Genomic DNA, 22041 nt, shown 5'->3' with positions numbered 1-22041 from the left:
AACACATACTATCAGTTTCTAGAGCTCATAAAACTATGGAAGCTTATTAGCAAAGTCTTGTTAAGCTATCTGTAGGAAAATAATGTGTGTATCGGCCTCCTCTTCAGTTGCAGTTTGCCATCGAGCAGATCATATCAACTACACTACAGAAGAAAGTTCTGTTTAGTTTACAAAGTAGTGATACACAACAAAAGAAAAGCCATAAATAAACATAGAAAATGATATCCACATAACATAAAGAAAATTATCCACGCAATATAAACTGCATAATTAGAATCATATGATTTCTCTATTGGAATAACACATTTAAAGCTATGAGTCTGAGGTCAGAGGACTCTCACGTGACTACAACAGAGAATTGCTATCCTCTTCTATTCTATACTACACACTTATAATACTTAGGGACCGAAAAACATAGCATCTATTTCTGGCACAATTCACATCTATTTTTTGCTCAATTAGCATCTATTTTTGTCAAAATTTGCATCTATTTTCTTTGTAAATGATCAGACACACAAATTTAAAAGGTGGCACTACATATGTTAAGACACAAATTATCATTTCTTTGAAACTGACTGTTAGCAAAAGTGCTGATTGGGAACTATCTGACTGGAATGTTTGCTTTTGCAGAAACTTTAACACCTTTTTCCTCCACAATGGCCTTTGTTTTCTTCGTTTGGCTGTATTTAAGCTTTCAAAAATGGTTGTTCTGTTGAAAAGCAGCAGCATTTTCCCCACCAGTTAAGTAAACATGTCTCTAATATATGGTGTTTCTGGGCATTATTTGTTCTTTTCCTGCCCAATTTGAAGATTGAAATATCTGCAGACCACTAATTTCGACCTTTTGTGGGCATTCATAGCCCTACAACCCATGATTAACAACGCTACAGATAGAACTGACAAAGCACTTAGCATAGAAGCTGAACAGAACTTATGGCACTCGATTTTAACGTTAGGGGAAGAATTTTGGCACCATAATGAAATATTACAGCCCCCCCAACGCTATAACACAGAAGGCAGGCGATATAGGCTGTTGTTGCAGGTGGCCATGAGCATAAACAGACAGAATTTTGACTGCCACAGGGGAAGGAGCTGTGCAGGGAAACAAACCCCACCTCCATTTCACTGAGCAGCAGCCTACAGCAGAACTGAAACATTGTCACAGGGATCACCAACCTCTTTAGGTGTTGTAAAGGCCGTAATCCTAATCTGTGATGGACCCGGATGAGTCGCTTCACTTATTTGCCACATTAAAACTGTCTGCATTATATTATATTTTGAGCTTTATCTAACAAACAAACGTCATGTTTCTTTCTCGTAAAATGCTAGGTCCCACAGCTGAGTACTACATAGAATTTTGTGACATGTATCTTAAAACACACCATTCAACCATACACAACTGGCATGGTGCATTGATACATCATTGCTTTCGTACACTTTTTTTTCCCCACATTATCTTTCCAAATTGGGCTTCACCAATAATTACTTAAATTTTCAATATTGTACATAGAAAATAAAACTATTTCAAATTATCTCTGATAAATAGCCCATCTGGATACAATTCGCTATAAAACAGCATCTATTAAGTACTTTCTCATTTTCGCCTTATGAGGCAGAATTTGCATCTATTTCGCATTTATGGCAAAATGCAAATTTTTCCAGTCCCTAATAATACTTCACTGTTATTGAATCACAAAGCTCAAAAATTCATATGAAATGAACTATTCTTAACAAAATGTAAATTCACTTGAAAAACTGTAAAATTATGAGAAGAATGATTACCGAGTACTTTTCTTCAGGAGGGGAAGTCTTTTTTTAGTAGTGCTGACAGAAACATAGAAATGTACCAAAAAATTCTCATAGCTTTCTGAACTATTAGTTTCTTTTCCAAGGAGGAAAGAGGGCAGGATTGGAGATAGTCAGAATGGCATGGCAGGTACCTCATATCAGAAGATTAGAGGGATCTACCTGTTGTTAGGATAACAGGAGACAAAGACCATTGGTACTCATACATGTGTCTATCGGCAGCTACAAGAATTTTGTCTCCTGAAGAACACTACTGGCAAGTAATTAGACTCATAATTATACATAGTATTTATAGGATAAAAGACAGCAATCTCTGTGTTTGTTTATTTCTTTCATCTGTATTACTACTGCTTATTTCATGAATAATGTTTTCCTTTTTTAATTAAACTTATTTATGCTTGACGTATGCAGTAAGGAAACACAAGATTATCTCACACTGAAATTTGTTAATGCATCTCCAACACCATAAGCACCAGCATCATCACCATCCCCCCTCATAATCATCAAGTCTTTAAAACACACCTTTCAGTTCCTGCCTCACATTTAGCAGCCAAGTTCAAAAACATATGCAATGGATCAGTGCTCACTCACATTTGGGAACACATTTTCCATAATTACAGAAAACAGAGTTATGAAATAAATTATAATTCAGTCAAGAGACTGCATAATGTTCATGGTTTTGCTGTATATATTGCACGCAGAATATAAACAATTGTGCAGTAATAGGCAGCTTGCCCAAGACCTATGTCTTCATGGTAATTAGTATAGGACAAATACAGAGGTGCTGAAATGGAACTCAGGATCAAGTGACAAAATATAAAACAAGCATGATGGGAAGGAGAAAGGATTAAAATATGTACAATCTAAAAGCAATGATTAATTGTAAAATGAAAGAGCCACAAAAATACTTGAAGATGAATGCACACGGTAACAACACAGGAAGGAGTAATGAAAATTCTGAAAAGACAAAACTAAAGTGCAACATGAGTACAGGTACACACCATTCGCGCTCCTTGCAAGAAGTAAACTGTAGAGTTCCTCATTTGCTGTAGACTCATTTCTTCAGGTCTGCTCTCAAATTAAAATCCTTCCTCTAATTGAGAAAGGAACATGTAAAAACTATGTCTCATCTGTACCTAAGTTCAATATGCCTGCCTCAAAAGTATTTGACATTGGTCTAGCAAAAGAAGGTTAGTTCTTTAATTAATTAAATACTTGATTTTCTTCGAAGTATACACTTTGTGTATCATCTCACTCACCTCAAGAATAGCAAACACCGGAATAAAAACTTACAAGGCTTTTCCAGGCTATGTTGTTAGTAGCACTGCAATATTTTCTTACAGCTATCAAAATTAGATACTTTTACAGCTGTTTTGTTCACTGAGAACATCCAGGAACAACAAAGTACCACATCATGAAAGCAGGGATCTAGCAAGCAGTGTAGCATCATACCTAGTCAGGCAGGTGTACCGAATTAAATGGGGTACAGTCTGGGTACAGTTGCTAAATCCATGAGACCCTACAGTTTTATCTGCATGATGAATGGTTTATCTGCAGTACTCCTTGTGAATCACCTGGTTTATTAGTGCAGCTCTGAACAGTTTGTCGTCTTCTGAACATTGAGAGCTTCTGTCGGGGCAACAAAAAGGTTGAATGCCTATAAATGACATTGATGTCCCATCAGCAGTCTTCACCAATATGGTGTCAACACAGAATTATGTCCATTCTACTGAAACCTGCTTAGGCACATATGTCTCCATTGACAACAAGCTGATTCCGAAGTCAGCATGACAATTCAAAGTCCACAATGACAAATGCACTTTCTCAACAGCAGCAATGTTTTGACTAGTTGATGATCTTCCAGAATGATAGTCACCCTAAACAGATAACCAATTTTCTTTGAAATTTTTGGTTCACTAACTGCACAACACTCATTGTATCACACTGCCAATAGCTTAGTGAATATTTCTCTGTGGATCCCTAAGTAATACAAAGAACTTGATGCAGTATCAGAAGAGAGAGAGAGAGCACGATACTATGTAAAAACAAAATAAAGCAACCACATGAAAATCATCGGCATTCAAATATGCCTGTACACAGACATTATTACTGCCATGTCTGGTTTTACTGCCATGTCTGGTTTAGCACTAGCATACAAATAGAACTTCACAATTTCAAACCCATAAGATTCCTATAATTTTAACAAGTAATATGCCAGTACAATAATCAGTATTTTGTGAAAACTCTATTTTTATTTTTATTTTTTTGGATGCTCAACGCTGTGGTTATCAGCACATAAGAAGATTAGAAAAGCAGCCACTGCTGGAAAACCGAGTAGTAGCCTTGTAAAATAGCCAAGAAAGAAAAGCGGCTATATATGATTTTATTTAGTAACTTTACAATACAACTGATTTATTACATGTATTATAAAAGACATGTTCCCAGAGTCATTAAAAGTACTTGAGCAGGCAATTGCTTGAGGGAGGCTCAAGTTGTATACTAACTGTAAATTTTGTTGCATTAAATAAATACAATATTAATGTTGATAGTCATACACATATAATCTTGTGAAATACGAAAGTTGGTGGGAGATGGTCTGAAGAAACGAGCTTCCAGGTTCCAATTAGTGTGAGGTATCAGATTCTTGAATAAAATAAAGGTGCATGGAATTAATAATTGGATTTCAGAAATTGGAAAATGCATCAACAATTGGGTACAGTGAACCTGGACAATGAAAAGGCAAGCACTTAAGGGTGAGAGGTTTTATGAAATGGACGAATGGAAATGAAGATCACATTATGTATTTAAGAAAAGCAACAGACAGATGAAGAAACTGAAAATCACAGAATTACAGAAAATTATAGCTCGCATCTCAATGAAAACACCACAGAGAACTAGAAGCTGAAAGCAATGAAACAATGAATACCTGAAGTCACCAGATGCCAGAAGCATTAATCAACCATCTCACATGGTACATTAACTACAGTTTATGCAATTTTAAAAATTTTTTACAGTGTCATAAATTCCTGTTTTCCAACCATTAGCACACAACATTTACATGTTTTTCAATATGCTAGGTCTTACAGTTTATTTCAATTCCATTCCATGTTTCTTAAATGAGTAAGAACCTATGAGTTGTTTAATCTTACAAGAAACACCTGGTTTTGCATTTTTGATGGGACTTCAAAAAAAGAAAAAAGTAAAACGTGGGAAATAACTTTTAAAGTGGCAAAACTTAGATACAGGATCTCCCCCTCCCCCCTTTGTATTTTCATAGTTTGTATATGATACATGCATGTAATAGGCATCAAAATATTCACCATGGACTTGTCTATTATAAAAAAAAAAAAAAAACAATTATCCAAATTTTTTACTATGGTTAGTTGCTGATGGAACTGAAACTGGTAATTGTCTGGGATGTAGAAAGGATTGATTTAGTTTCAGTTACCATAACCAATGTTTCTGGAAAGCCTGCAACTGTGTCCTTCATTATTTAAATAATGAAACACTGCTCCAGTTATGTACATTTTCAAATTTAGCGCAACACATTTTGAGAATTTATTCTCACTGCCAAATGCAAATATTTATGTATGTTGTGTGATGTCTGTGTGTGTGTTGTCTTGCATCTCTTGCACTGCAGTCATCTTTTTTAAGTCACAAGGTGTACTGTGCCTCTTCCATTACATAGGAAACCATACACACATGCAAACCATCACTCACACTGCTTCTTTGTGAAACATCACAAAAATACTTACATAAATATTTACACTTGATAATGAGAACAAATTCTCGAAACATGTCATGCTAAGCATGAAAAAATACATAATTGATGGAAGGTTCAAGCTACTCCTATCAGCAACCATGCCAAGCAGAGTGGTAGCCGGAGACAAAGCAGGAATTGTTCAGACTTTACTGATCTAGATCTGCTGAGTAGAGCACCCTGGTGTCAAGAAACATAATCACGTAACATTTGTAAACACTTCTTAAAGGCCAATGCCATGCCAGTGCATTTTTTGTCAATTACTTCTGTTTTTTTTCTCCAAGGAAACTGTCCCATAAAGCATAAATTGCTGAAAAATTGTAAAACAGTGATGCATTAGAAAATTGTAAATATGTTAATGTGTGTGAATTAACACTGAATATTTGAAACTTGACTGGAATGATAAAAGATATTGTAAATGGTGGGATACCGTTAATTCCGGGAACCTAAAAGTGGGGTTATACTGTTTGTGACAACAATCACATTCTTTAAACAGTCCACCCATGAAAGGAAAGTATTCTACCCTGATTTTCAAAGTGATGCTCATAATGGATGTTGTAGAAAAACTGACCTACAGCTAATGTGCATGAACTTGCAAGCGACAGTGTGAAATTCAAACTTTTTCAACTACTTACCATTATTTTAATGAATAGCAAGAAAAACTTAACTGCTATGAAACAGATTAGACCAGTAGCTGTCAGCCACTGTTTTATAACTTGAAGATATTCACAAAAAACAGTGAGAAAGACAGCTGGGGAATTTAGGATTTGAACCAAAAGTGAATTATTGGATGATCATAGAGAAAAGATATGATATAATTACGGAAAATTATTAAAGGCAACAATTAGCACTTTAGAAGAGAAAAATAACCAGAAATGTCACAATGAATTACTGTCATCACTTCTGCTTGCAAATGCTTTATATAGTTTGCAAATTTCATTCTCTTTTATTTTTCTGTTAGAACTACAATTCTCTCAAGAAACATAAAATCAGTCATCCTGTACAAAGTCACAATAGAGGAAGTTTTCAAAGCAAATAGATTAGTCTTTGTTAATCACATTTCCTCAAATACACCTAGAGTGATTTGGGAAACTGTAAGAAAGCTGACTCAGAATCTGCAACTTGAATTTCAAATGTGATTCTACCAGTTATGGCTCCCTTGTCTTGTGGCTCTGTAATATGCCTATCAGATAGTATTCAGATTATACTTTCTTTGCTGGTTGTCTTACCTGTCAGAAGGTAAATAATAAGTTCAGTTTTCATATTTCCTTTTGAGCAAACCAAGCAACAAAGAAGGAAAGTTCTTCAACTTACCTGTTCACACATATCCAACAGCAAATTGAGGTTGTGTTGGAGCTCAGGCAAAGCAAAATTTGTAAATGCCTTGTCTTTTCGTACCTCCAGTTCTTCTGATGGCCTCTGCTGACCGGCAATTGCATGGTAGCCTGTTAGCACCCTCTGCTGTGGTCCGGTCATATCGATCACTTTCACCTTGCTGAATTGACTGTAAGAGAAAAATATTGTTATAAGTACAAATTGCACAAGTGAACACAAACTGCTAGAAAATATAACCAGAACTATGTAGCACTACCATTAAAAAATGTTGAAAGAAAGAAATAAAGTAAAAAACTGAATTCTTTCTGTAACTAATCATAATAATGTTATATATTTCATTGAGTGAAAATGTTTTCTGGAGGAAAAGCGACCAAGAATTGCAACAACATTGTTACAAATACAAACTCTGTCACCTCTTAGAATTTCATTCTTACTGAAAAAGCCAATAATCAAATAAACAAAAAAGCCCATCCCAAATACAAGGATAGAAAACAGGTGAGAACATGAACTTGGTGTCATAACATTAGCAAATATAATGTGCTGTAAATTCTGTTATTACAGCCTAATCGTCACATTAATCACCACAAGCAATGCGGAAGAATATGCACATGCTGTGGCCCAAACAAGAATTATCTGTGAGTTTACAGTTCTCCTTACGAGCGATAACAAGTGCTGACCTGTAATCCTTCCTGATCGAGGGCTGGGTCTTACCCTGCTCCAATACATCGTCCACACTTTTGTAGACATAGCGGATACGCTTCTTGCTCCCAGCGTCCTTCCGCCTCCACTGTGAGAGCTTCTCCCCAAACTCTCTTTCTTCTTCCTCTTCCGAATCAACAACCTCAATAGATTGCTGTTGGTTCTTCCCTTTCTCTGGTCCATATGCACCTATTAAAAAAAAAAAAAAAAAGTTGAGACAATCTCTCTTTGCTTCAGACAGACTGGACTGGAGCTGCTATTACGACTAAATAAACTTTATAAAAAAAAAAATTTAAAAAAAACGTGTGTGTGTGTTGTGTGCGCGTGCACACGCGTGCATTGATTTTACAACATAAAAAATGTTACACGATTGTTTCAAATAAAGAAACATGTCTCATCCTTTAACTGTGGTCAGGTAGGAGCATAAGTAACTAAAATGTGTCTCGTTTATGGGGCCTTTTTTTCTGTTTCAGTTGGTCAGAACAAAAGTAGGTTTAGTGTGGTAGGGAAGGGAGCAGTAGTAGTGGTGACAGGATTCCACTGCATGTGGCCACCATATGGTAAGAGAGGTGTAGAACAGGTGAAGCCTACTCACCACCAGAACTTCTAAGTTACAGCTAGTGAATCTGTGAATGATCATATTAACAGGTTATGCCAACACGACCAATATTTTGATAAGTCAGTAGTCTCTGATTAGAGTATGGAACAAGAAAATCAGTGTATAGGAAACTGAGACAGCCACTCCCAAGTGTGAGAATACACAGAAAGCCAGTAGTCTGTGTGCTGACTAGAGTTTGACACACACACACACACACACACACACACACACACACACACACACACAGAGAGAGAGAGAGAGAGAGAGAGAGAGAGAGAGAAGATGCAATAGTGCCAGTCTATCTCACATGATTTTAAAGAAACTATTCAGTAAAGAAAAATTATTCTTTTGCACTTTATAGTGTCATTCATCAGCTTGTGGTGAACTGCTAGTTTTTTAATAATGATCATAGCTATTGCATATTCCAAAATTAAGTAATCCACAGCATGAAATTCGAGTAGTTTGCAATGCAAAATAGGTCATACATGGCTATGTACAAAATGTCTCTAACATTTTATTTAAAATTGGGAGGAGATCTGTATCTATCACCAATCCTGCCACCTATAAATTAGCTGTTCATCTCACCAAAGATAAGTTGTCACTAATTATTACTTTATTACAGTTTAAACATGTGGTAGTACTTTTTAGTTTACTGTAAAGCTCGGGACAGGTGTGATAAATGTGAATGCTGCCATTGGTTAGTTAGTACAGGAGAAACATGTCTGGACTGTGAGATGAGGTTTCACTGGAAAGCCAGTAAAGTGTCAGATAAGCCTCTCCCGCAAAGATGTAGGTTATGTAGTTGAGACAAGAGATTCATGGAGCAGGGGAGAAAGGTTTTTGACCTTCATGTATAACTGAAAATGGTGTATTTTGAATTAAATAGGCTGAATGAGGAAAGAGACAAAGGGAGCTGGTAAAAGGTAACAATTAACAGGCAAAAGGAGAAAACCTCAGACATTATACTTCAAATGGTTAACAATCAGTCTGACTTGTCACCTGAAATTGAAGAGCCTCAACCAAAGTAGAGTGAAGCAGAGTCATAGGAAGAACTTTAAGCCTAGGTTTGTAGAAAAGTCAAGTACAAAGAAAAAGATTTCTGCTACTATGCAGTTGTCACAAAGTGGTGTAGGCCGAATGCTACGGAAAACCTCGGTGTAGAATAACAGGTCACAATCACTGTGAAACCTACTGCCAAGTTTAGCCAGGTGACAGAGATTTTGATGGAGAGGATCAGGTACTCATAGCAAGAGCAGGAGACAGCCTGGCTGGCTACTTACAATATAGCATTAAAGGTGACCTGAAGGAAGACAGGAACAGCAACAGCAGACACTCATGTGGGGTTTGTGGAGGTTTTACAAGTGCAATGGCTGTGGCTGTCAACTGTATCAGCAGAGAACTGAGTGGATTGTCTCATATCCATCCCATTACTGTTGCTGCAATTGGGAGATGGGGATACATAAATAATGGAGGGGGAGGATAGATTATCTGAGCATCTTGCAGAAAGTGCAAGGGTGGCCACAAGCACACAACGCAAAATTCCTGTTATTATCGGAGCCAAAGGGGCACATTTTTTTTAGGTTTGAGTCGGTTACAGACAGACAGTACTGAAAGACATTAAAGCACAACAGACCCACAATGAATGCAAGAGTTCCCAGGAAACTAAATTTAATGTTTCATCAGTACATTAGGGTGTTGGAAATCAAGAAAGATGAGCTTCTTGTATGCCTAGCAGATGTGGAAAATTCTGAGGTAATAGATATTCTGCACCTCTCTGAACATCTTGTAACCACACCAATGGAGAAGTTAAATGTAAGGGATTTCAGATTTGCATCATTTGTGTATATGTAGTCAACATGGAAAAAGGAGTTGTAATGTATGTAAAAGATGGACATAAAGTCAGCATTATATAGAAACAAAACGTTTTTGTGCAGATCAGAACCTAGAGGGATGTGCTTGAGAGTTGTTACTACAGAATGCTTCTCTGGTAATTGTAAAATACTACAGATCCTCTGAAGGAAACTTTCAGCTACTTATAAGAAATGTAGATGCATTATTAAACTGTGTGTCAGCCAAGAAGATGAAATACGTGTCAGGCAAGAAGAAACAGTCAATAACTTGGAGATTTCAATGAAGACTTCTTAAAAGATATGAACAGGAAAAATGAACTAGAATCTTTATTTGTGTGTTGCAATCTAATTTCAGCAGTCACTCTGTCAACTCGTGTGTAGCAAGACAGTAAGACACTGACTGATAACATTTTTATAATGGGGTGCTTAAGCTGAAACAACTGATTTGTATCCAACTGTTATTGGATTGGTGCAAATTAACAAAAATAAACAATATAGCAACTTACAGCCCTGATACAGGTTCATGCAAAGCAGTGGGGCTTTATACTAAGAATAGGATACAATGTTTTACGAGAAAGTTGAAAGAGGTGGTACGAGACTAAGTGTATGTAGAAACAGATGCTAATGTCAATTCAATTTATTCCATAATAAATTTGTGTCAATATTTGAAAACTGCTTTCCTAAAGGGTTATCCATAAGCCTTAAAAAAAGCAAGCCATGGATAACTAGGGGATTTAAAATCTCATGTAAGAAGAAGAGGCAAATTTAGGTAAAGGTCAGCATAAGTCAAGATCAGACATTACTTGCATACAACAAAAAATACAGTAATATTTTAAGGGAAGTCATTAATATGTCAAGAAGAATGTATATTGTAACAAATTAATAATGTGGATAGTACGATCAAAAGTATGTGAAATATTGTTAAATGGGAGACAGAACAGCCAGTCAGTATATAAGTTACCACAACAATTAAAGTAACTGACAATGTTATGACCGATAATTCACAAGCTGTGAGTGCTTTTAATTATCACTTTCTAAATGTAGCAGTTTGAATAGGATTAAATGGTTTAGCTGAAGAAGAAAGAGATTATATTAAATCTATCACGAGAGTCTAGTATCCTTTCAGAACAACTTATTGCCTAGATTGCAAGTTTTGCTACACAGATAACTAATTTTTGCCACTTCAACGGCCACCTTCAAATGTGACAATGTTTACAACAAAATACAGGTCAATACATCTTATCCGAACCAAAAGTGTTGTTATATAATTAAGTAGAATATTCAACCTATACAATAATATCACTGCTGTTGAGTAACTAATTGCATGTTTGTGTTCAACACACAAAAAATATAATAATTTACCGAATTGATCCAAAGTCGTTATCAACATTACACAATTGTGCTGCATGTACATTATCTTCCCATAATCCCAGAACTTGCAACATAAACTGAAGAGCCGAAGAAACTGGTGCACCTGCCTAATATCGTATAGGGCCCCTGTGAGCACGCAGGGTGCCACAACACAATGTGGCATGCACTTGATTAATATCTGAAGTAGGGCTAGAGGGAACTGACACCATGAATCCTGCAGGGCTGTCCATAAATCAGTAAGAGTACTTCTGAACAGCACATTGCAAGGCATCCCAGATATGCTCAATAACGTTCATGTCTGGGGAGTTTGGTGGCAGTGGAAGTGTTTAAACTCAGAAGAGTGTTCCTGGGGCCACTCTGTAGCAATTCTAGATGTGTGCGGCATTGCACTGTCCCACTGGAATTGTTCAAGGCTGTTGGGATGCTCAATGGATATGAATGGATGCAGATGATCAGACAGGATGCTTACATATGTGTCACCTGTGAGAGTCGTATCTAGACGTATCAGGGGTCCCACATCATTCCAACTGTAAATGCCCCACACCATTAGAGAGCCTCCACCACCTTGAACAGTCCCCTGCTGACATGCAGAGTCCATTGATTCATGAGGTTGTCTCCGTACCCTTACATGTCCATCCACTCAATACAATTTGAAATGGGACTCGTCCGACCAGGCAACATGTTTCCAGTCATCAATAGTACAGTGTTGGTACTGATGGGCCCAGGCGAGGCGTAAAGCTTTGTGTCATGCAGTTATAAAGGGTACACGAGTGGGCCTTCTGCCCCACAAGCTTATATCGATGACGTTTTTTTGAATGGTTCACACGCTGACACTCGCTGATGGCCCAGCATTGAAATCTCCAGCAATTTGCGGAAGGGTTGCACTTCTGTCACATTGAACCATTCCCTTTAGTCATTGTCGGTCCTGTTCTTAGAGGATCTTTTTCCTGCCACAGCAATTTCGGAGGTTTGATATTTTATTGGATTCCTGATATTCACGGTACACTCATGGAATGGTCAAATGGAAAAATCCCCACTTCATTGCTACCTTGGAGTTGGTGTGTCCCATCGCTCATGCACCAACTGTAACACCACATTCAAACCCAAATCTTGATAATCTGCCACCGTAGCAGCAGTAACCAATCTTATACAGGCATTTCTGATCACAGCGCCTTATTCTGCCTGTTTACGTATCTCTGTATTTGAATACACATGCCTATATCAGTTTCTTTAGCACTTCAGTGTATTAGACTCTGTATAGAGTACTCTCACAGAGTACACAAAAAGGGTGCAGAAACCCATGTGTATGCTGATCTTACTTTTTCTGAGGTAATAAACATAAGGAATATAACATGCCATCCTGCATGACATGGCAACCAGTTGAAGTTGTCCTCCTGAAGGAAACAGGCAAACTAACTGCTGCAAGTCATTTGGACCTTAAGTCACAGTTATTGTCACCAGATAGCAGTATAGTATGAGACATCTAACATGAGAAGTTACAACACTGCATATTCCATTATAAATAAAATAAGATACATCAGTTACCTAAAATTTATTAGTAGAAATATGTATGTCACACATAACAGTGTATAACACTACATAATAGAACTGTTACACACATTAAAATACGTATGACATAAGCTGCACTGATATTTAAGGCACAAGATTCAAGCCCATTTATCGAAATTTGTTATACAAAAACACCATGGGACGTAGTATTATCAGTGTAAAAAAATTATAAAGCAACCTGGTATCCAATAATATACTAAAATACTTAAAATATATAAGCAGCACACATCTTTCAGTTAGAGATTCAAGCTCGTTTTGAGCTGGTTGGTTGGATAAATAAAGGGACCAAACTACAAGGTCATCAGTCCCCGTTTCCTTGAACAGACAGGTCTACACGACTGTACATTAGAAATGGCCTACCGTGTAAACCTCGGAGAAGAAAACGCAAGGTCCACCTAAGGTCAACGATGGCTTGATAAGGGAAAACAGGGCACGAAAAGCAAAGAGAAACATAAGTCGAACACACCACAGGAGAGGATGTAAGGGGGGGAGTAAATGAGCAGGTAACGTGAGGGCCAGAGTTGACCCACTCAGCCACAGCCCAGTCTGGGCAGAGGAGGCAACAGTGTGTTCAGCCAACTCCTTAATGGGCCAATAAGGTTAAGCAGTCTTCCTTTAAAGAGAGCGGTAAAAGCCCATTTCACGAATAAAATGTAAAACTAAGTCAGTTGCTGAAGCATTGTCTCCTAATACCAGTGTAGTGAGTCAGGAAGATTGAGAGCCCATCGCAGGTTGGCTAGGTTGCAACAGTCCAGCAAAATGTGGACCTCTGTCAAATGGTAACCACAACAAAAATGGGGTGGGTCCTCACGACCAAGGAGATGACCCCAAGTCAGCCAGGTATAGCCGATCCAGAGCCGGCAAAGGACAGTAGAGCCCTTGTGAGAAGCAGCATGGAGGACCTCCACAGGTTCGTAGTCTTCTTTATCATCCATAGTTTGTTTGGTGAAGTCAAGAGTGCACCAGTCCTCATTCCAGATTACTAAAACTTGACAGCCTAATACTGACTGGAGGTCTGTTTGCAAAACTCAAAGAGTAGGCTTACTGGTAGCCAGTTTGGCTAAGCTATCAGTGAGTTCATTCCCCGGGATAACAATGGTCTGGGGTTCAGACGAAGGTCACCGAGCATCCACATTGTTCAAGGGCATACAGAGAAATCCTGGGTAGCCATCACCAAGGTATAGCAAAGATAACATTGGTTTAGAGCTTGCAAACTGCTCAAGGAGTCACTGCAGATGAGAAATGACTCACTGGTGCAGGAACAGATATGTTCACGAACATAAGAGATGGCTGCCACCTCTGCATTGAAAACACTACAGCCATTCAGTAAAGAGCAGTGTTTAGTATGCCCCACATGGATACTCATTAAAGCCTACGTGACCAGCAACCATCAGGCCATCAGTATAGACTAACTTCTGTACCCCGGGATGTACCAAGGATGGAGAAAAATTGGTGGCGGAAAGCCTCAGTCTGAACAGTCTTTCAGACCTTGTGAGAAGTCAAGATGAAGGATGTACCAAGGAGGTGTACATGAGTGGAACCAGAGGAGAGATGGTACAGGAACAACTGGATTTCAGAGAGGAGGGACTGGATGCAGATTGCATCCAGTAATCCCTGCTCTGAGCCACTGTAGGAGATGGATTTCTGTGTTTGGAAAGAGATGACTGTAGTTTGGATGCTGAGGGGAGCTGCAAACGTGTGTAGCATACTTGACAAGCTGTTGTTGATGCTTGGCCTGCAATGGAGGGACCCCAACCGTTCACAGGGCTAGTTTGAAAGCACAAGTTAAACCCCACAGTGGTGTACTGGATCCAGTAACCACAATGCTGATGGTGATGGCGAAACATATGCCAGACTCCAATAATCAAAACACGACTGTATCAGGGCTTTGGAAAGCTGCAGAATGGTAGTGTGATCTGCATCTCAGCTGGTGTTACTCAGGAAGCGATGTGTATTAAGTTGCAGCCAGAACTTTCACTTAAGCTGGCGAAGATGGGGGAATCCATGTCAACCAAGCATCAAAGACCAGTCCTAAAAAGCAACAGCTCTCTACCACACTGAGTAGTTGGTCATGAGGTAAGTTCTGGTTGTGGATGAACGGTACGACATTGACAGAAATGCATGACACAAGTCTTGATGGCTGAAAGACAAAAGCCATGGGTGAGGGACCATAACTGCATCTTTTATATGGCGTCTTGCAGTCGTCATTCAGCGATACCTACACTAGAGGAGCAATAGTAGAGGCAAAAGTCAACAGCACACAAGGAAGGTAAACATTACAGATGGTAATATCCTGAAATGCTCTTACCTGAACAGTCACAGCCCCCAAAGGTGTATTAAGAGGCATAAGTTCACTATATAGTGTGTACAGAACATGTGTGGAAACACCACCCGACACCCTGTCAGAGGTAGCACAATTCTTGTAACACCCACGGTATCCACGAAGAGGTGGGGTCTGCGATGCTGGAAGCCAAGTCTCCTGAAAGGCAATGCAGATGGCAGGGGAAGTGCTTAAAAGACGTAGCTCAGCCAGGTGTTGGAAAACATCACTATGATTCCACTGGAGAATAATGTTGTTGATGTACCATAAGACCACGAGGGACCCAAGGAGACAGATTATGCCCTAGGGTCACCGGCCGCCACTGGCTGAGGAGTTAAGGCATCAGCACCCATAGGTTAAGGATTCCATTCTGTGAAGTGATCCAGGGCCTCAGGGGCTGCCAGAATCTCCACCTCGGCCACAGGAGTGAAACAGGCAAAGTCTGTGGGAGCCACAAAAATCTTCTTCTTCTTTGAGGACTTTTTCCTCTTCTTAGAGGATTTGGATGACCGAAAGGGCTTCTATGAATCAGTTTCAGGTAATGATGACAACAGTGAAGCCCTGCCATGAGCAGCCTGTGGTTCTATCAGCCACTGGCTGATGTCTGGTTGTAGACCAGAAGAAGCCTTGGAAGGAAGTGTCCCGAGTGACCCGTTCCTGGCGAGAGAAGCTGGAGGAAGGTAATTTGTCTCTGGCTGGGAAGTGGGGAACAATATCCCTGGTGGGCGGAATGCCAACGATCCCAAAGTAAGTGTGGGGGGGAGTAGCAAGGAGAGAGCCTCCAATCATCAAGGGGGGCAGGTTTAGTCAAGCGACCCTGAGGGTTCATTGTAGGAGATGTCACAGGTCGGAGTACCATCACAAACGGGGACAATGGCATTGTAGTTGGTTGGTTATTTGGTTTGGAGAGTAAAGGGTCTAAACTGCAGGGTCATCAGTTCCTTTTTCCTCATTCAAACAGGTCTCAGATTAAAATCATTCCTCAAATGAATCTGCGAAAGTAAAAAAGGTGTAAAACTAACTGGGAACCACACTGAAAGAGTAAAACAAAAGAAGCAAACCAAAAGGGGAAAACATATTTTAAAAGGGGGAAAACAAGCGTTAAAAGGTATTAAGGCAGTATAGCTGATGGCCTGGGCTGACTGACTATAAGAATCAAAAAGAACGAGCCAGTCACTCTGCAACACACTAAAATCTCAACACACAGATAAGGAAAAGATGAACACCAAGGCGAACAAACAGCAAAAAATGACTGAATTGTTAAAATGGAGAGAGGGTGAAGGCCTGGGAGAGAAGGCCACACACACACACCCTTAGACTGAATGATAAAAAAAAACCTCTCGAATAAAACATAAAAGTAGATCAACCACTGAGGCACTGTCACCTAGCACCTCCATCTTGTGGAGGCTACACTGGGACAGTCCAAAATGATGTGGGCTACTGCCAATCGAGAACTGCATCGACAATGGGATGGATCCTCACGATGGAAGAGATAACAGTGAGTCGGCAAAGAACAATAGAGTCCCTGGAGTGGCTCACATGGATGACCTCTACACTGTCTCCTTTATAGCATGTAATTTATTTAGCGCATTTAGTGTGCCATTTGGTATCCCAGATGCCGAAAAATTTATGGCATAAGGCCAATCAGAGATCAAGTTTCAGTGTGTCAATCTCCAGAGGCAGTATACCAGTAGCCTGTTTGGCCAGCCTGTCAGCAAGTTCATTTTCTGGAATTCCCTGGCATAGGAAGTACTGGTCAAGAGCTTGGAGGCTGCTTAAGGAGTAACCACAGATGACGAGGGACTCACCTGTGCAGGAGCGGATACGCTCAAGAGCGCAGGAGGTGGCTACCAACTCCGCAGTGAAAACACTGCAGCCATCCAGCAAGGAGCACTGTGCAGTATAGCCAGTATGAGCGTAAGCTAAGCCAAAGTGATCATCGAGCATTGATGTAGACTACTACTGAGCCCTGGAACTCACCAAGAATAGAGAAGGATTGGCGGTGGAAGGCTGCAGGAGGAATTGTCTTTTGGGCCTTGCGATAGACAGAGCTGAGGCCAAGGCACGGATCATGGAGATGTATCTGATGGACCCAGAGGAAATGTGGTAGAGGGAAAGACTCAAGTTCAATGAGAAGGGACCGGACACAGACAGCAATCGTAATCCCTGATCTGGGCCGCCACTGTGGAAGATGATTCGCTGTATTACGGGAAATCTGGATGTTGAGACGAGCTACAAAAGTACACGTCATAATTTGCAAGCAGTTGCTGTTGCCTGATCCGCAATGGAGGAACCCCAGTTTCCACATGTAAGCTCTTCACTGAGCTCGTTCGCAGGGCTCCCGTTACATGTCAAACTCCACAGTGGTGAATATGGTCCAGCACCCGCAAAGCTGAGGACAATGCTGAACTAGACACAAGGCTCCCACAGTCAAGACAGGACTGTATAAGGGCTTTGTAGAGCCGCAACAGTGTAGAGCGATCTGTACCCAAGTTAGTGCGACTCAGGCATCGAAGAACGTTAAGATGCCTCCAGCACTTGTCCTTAAGCTGACAAAGACGGAAAAGCCAAATTAAGCAGGTGGCGAAAACCACTCCTAAAAAGTGATAAGTCTCCCCTACGTTAAGCAGATGGTCATCAAGGTAAAGTTCTGGATGTAGGTGGACAGTACGATGATAACAGAAGTGCATGATGTAAGTCTTGGTGCCCGAAAATTGAAAGCCATGGGTAAGGGCCCATGACTGTGCCTTTCATATAGCTTCCTGCCATCGATGTTTACTCACATCAATTTTAGATGAGCGAAAGGAAATACAAAAGTCATCAACATATAACAAGGGTGATACTGAGGACCCCACTGCTGCTGCGATACCATTAATGGCAATTAAAAAGAGTGGAACACTCAGTACAGAGTCCTGTGGGACCTGATTCTCTTGGATATGAGGGGAACTGTATGAAGCACTGAGACGAACTCTGAAGGTGCGGAGCGACACGAAGTTCTGTATAAAAATCGAGAGAAGGCCCCAGAGGTCCCACTCGAGTAATGTAGCGAGAATGTGGTGGCACCAAATGGTGTCACAGGCTTTCATCAGATTAAAAAAAAGTGGCTATAAGGTGTTGACAGTGGGAAAAGGCCATTCAGACACCAGACTCCACATATACCTAGCTGTCAGTGGTGGAGCGACCTTGGTGAAAACTGCCTTGGGATGGAGCCAAAAGGCCCCAGGACTCAAAGAGCAAACACAACCGCTGGCTCACCATATGTTCGAGCAGCTAGAACGGAATGTTTCTGAGGCTAATAGGATGGTAGCTATCCATATCTGGCAGTTCTTACCCGGTTTAGCACTGGAACGATGACACTTTCATGCCACTGCAACAGGAACTCACCACCGCTCCAGATGCGACTGAAGACAGCAAGGTGGTGTTGCTGTTAATCCGCTAACAGATGTTTAATCATTTGGTGATGGATGCGTTCTGGCCCAAGGGACGTGTCAGGACAATTGGCAAGGGCACTGAGAAATTCCCACTCACTGAATGGAGCATTATATGGCTCAGGGTGACATGTAGCAAAAGATCAGTCTTCTTCCTGCTGTTTTAGGAGAATACAAAAGGTGGGGTGGTAACTCTCAGATGCAGAGGTTCGAGCATAATGCTCGGCAAGATACTCTGCAATTGCGTCTGGGTCAGTATATACGAGGTGCATTCAAGTTCTAAGGCCTCCGATTTTTTTTTCTAATTAACTACTCACCCGAAATCGATGAAACTGGCGTTACTTCTCGACGTAATTGCCCTGCAGACGTACACATTTTTCACAACGCTGACGCCATGATTCCATGGCAGCGGCGAAGGCTTCTTTAGGAGTCTGTTTTGACCACTGGAAAATCGCTGAGGCAATAGCAGCACGGCTGGTGAATGTGCGGCCACGGAGAGTGTCTTTCATTGTTGGAAAAAGCCAAAAGTCACTAGGAGCCAGGTCAGGTGAGTAGGGAGCATGAGGAATCACTTCAAAGTTGTTATCATGAAGAAACTGTTGCGTAACGTTAGCTCAATGTGTGGGTGCATTGTCTTGGTGAAACAGCACACGCGCAGCCCTTCCCGGACGTTTTTGTTGCAGTGCAGGAAGGAATTTGTTCTTCAAAACATTTTCGTAGGACGCACCTGTTACCGCAGTGCCCTTTGGAACGCAATGGGTAAGGATTACGCACCTCGCTGTCCCAGAACATGGACACCATCATTTTTTCAGCACTGGTGGTTACCCGAAATTTTTTTTGGTGGCGGTGAATCTATGTGCTTCCATTGAGCTGACTGGCGCTTTGTTTCTGGATTGAAAAATGGCATCCACGTCTCATCCATTGTCACAACCAACGAAAAGAAAGTCCCATTCATGCTGTCATTGCGCGTCAACATTGCTTGGCAACATGCCACACGGGCAGCCATGTGGTCGTCCGTCAGCATTCGTGGCACCCACCTGGATGACACTTTTTGCATTTTCAGGTCGTCATGCAGGATTGTGTGCACAGAACCCACAGAAATGCCAACTCTGGAGGCGATCTGTTCAACAGTCATTCGGCGATCTCCCAACACAATTCTCTCCACTTTCTCGATCATGTCGTCAGACCGGCTTGTGTGAGCCCGAGGTTGTTTCGGTTTGTTGTCACACAATGTTCTGCCTTCATTAAACTGTCGCACCCATGAACGCACTTTCGACACATCCATAACTCCATCACCACATGTGTCTCCTTCAACTGTCGATGAATTTCAATCGGTTTCACACCACGCAAATTCAGAAAACGAATTATTGCACGCTGTTCAAGTAAGGAAAACGTCGCCATTTTATGTATTTAAAACAGTTCTCATTCTCGCCACTGGCGGTAAAATTCCATCTGCCGTACGGTGCTGCCATCTCTGGGACGTATTGACAATGAATGCGGCCTCATTTTAAAACAATGCGCATGTTTCTATCTCTTTCCAGTCCGGAGAAAAAAAATCGGAGGCCTTAGAACTTGAATGCACCTCGTACAGCTCCATGTGCAGAAATTCCAGGTATTCCTGCAGGGGTCATATCCATAAAGTCTCCTGAACTTGGCCCAAACCTGGGAAGGAGAGGTTTGTGTACTGATGGTGGAGATGTATCATTTCCAACACTCAAGCTTTCGTTGTTTGATTAGTTGACAGACTCGGGCATGCAGCCATTTGAAGGCAATGAGTTGCTCTGGGGATGGGAGGCGCTTTTGATGTTGCAGGGCCCGCCTATAATCTCTAATGGCCATTGCAATTTCCAGTGACCGCCAAGGCACTGTCGTAAGTGGGGGGGCAATCAAAGAAACAAGGGATTTCCGATTCAGCTACAGTCACAATGGTAGTAGTAATTATCTGGATCACCTCATTGATGTTGCCACGCGATAGAGATCCAACAGTGGTAGCAGAGGTGAAAGTGTCCAAGTCAGTCTTCGTAAGAGCCCATCTAGGCAAGCGTCCTGGTGAGTGATGCCAGGGGAGTGACAGAAAGAGCAGAAAGGGGTCATTACCACATAAGTTGTCATGAGTTCTCCAGTGGATAGATGGTAGAAAGCCAGGACTGTATACTGAGAGATCAATGGCTGAGTATGTGCCATATGCCACACCGAAATGAGTGGCAAAGGTCGAGTCAAGTTAGTAGAGCCTAGATATCTTTATCACGGCCAGTAATCTTGGTTCCACCCCACAAAGGATTATGGATGTTTAAATCAGCCAGATGTAGTAAAGGTGGGAAAGTTGGGAAATTAGTGCAGTCAATACACGGCACAGTCCTTCACTATCTGGAGGAATATAGATTTTGCACATGTTAATTCCCTGCATGTCCTCACCCTGACAGCCACAGCTTCTATAGGTGTTTGGAAGAGCACAGATGTGCTATATACACAGGTAAGGACATCGATATAGACACCACGACATCCTGTTACAGTCAGTACAATTTTTGTAATACCCCCAATAGCCACGATGGGTAGAGGTCCTTATTGCTAGAAACCAGGCTTCCTGAAGCACAACGCAAAAAGCAGGTGTGACACTTAAAGAGTTGTCATAACTCTGCCAGCTACAGGAAAAAACCACCACAATTTCACTGGAGGACAACACTTTCTGTAGCCTGGGAAAGCATGGAGTCACCAAGGAGGCAGTTTATGCCTCAAGATCATCTTCTGTCACCTTGCTCAGTGTTTATGGTCTGTGTGTCCATTGGTTCTTCAGCTCCTGGGATATCTATGTCCTCATGGGACACTAGAATCTCAAGCTCATCCTTAGAACTGGAGCCTTTAGATGTTGGGGAGCAATGGGAGGAAGAGTGACCCCAACCCACAAGGGGGCCTGAGGGCCCACTATTCGAGGTACAGCTGGCACAGTTATTGTCACCAGAAGGTTTAACATCACACCAGTTTATCACTACCTTGACCTTTTAAGTCAGCAAATCACCTTCAAAGGCCAAGATGAAGGCACAGGTAGCAGTGCTGTCGTCCTTGGGCCGTCTATACAGATGCCTGACAAAGTGTACATCCTGTCACTGTAAACTGGTGCTCAACTTGTCATCGGACTGGAGGAGGAGATCTCTATGGAATATCCTTCCCCGCACTATACAGGGTGATTCACGAAGACACGCAAATATTTTAATACATCATTCTACAAGTAAAACTAAAGAAAAAAGTTCATATAAACATAGATCCGTAAATGTTTAGTTATAGCGTTATGGCTAACTAAAGAGTTT

At 40.9% G+C, this 22041-nt stretch overlaps 1 protein-coding gene across 1 annotated transcript in view; it reads right to left on the bottom strand.

Annotated features, from left to right (window-relative positions):
- Positions 1–22041, bottom strand: part of LOC126176834 (tuftelin-interacting protein 11) — a 148717-nt gene that overhangs the window by 59958 nt on the left and 66718 nt on the right. Inside the window, exons 6-7 of the mRNA XM_049924021.1 lie at positions 7579–7789; positions 6881–7070 (exon numbers count right to left, since the gene is read on the bottom strand). Of these exons, the coding sequence (XP_049779978.1) occupies positions 6881–7070; positions 7579–7789 (401 nt within the window). The remainder of the gene's footprint in view (positions 1–6880; positions 7071–7578; positions 7790–22041) is intronic.

The sequence above is a fragment of the Schistocerca cancellata genome, chromosome 3 (genome assembly GCF_023864275.1).
Source record: "Schistocerca cancellata isolate TAMUIC-IGC-003103 chromosome 3, iqSchCanc2.1, whole genome shotgun sequence".
In the NCBI taxonomy this organism is placed as follows: Eukaryota; Metazoa; Arthropoda; class Insecta; order Orthoptera; family Acrididae; genus Schistocerca; species Schistocerca cancellata.
This window is presented reverse-complemented; position numbering and strand designations above follow the sequence as displayed.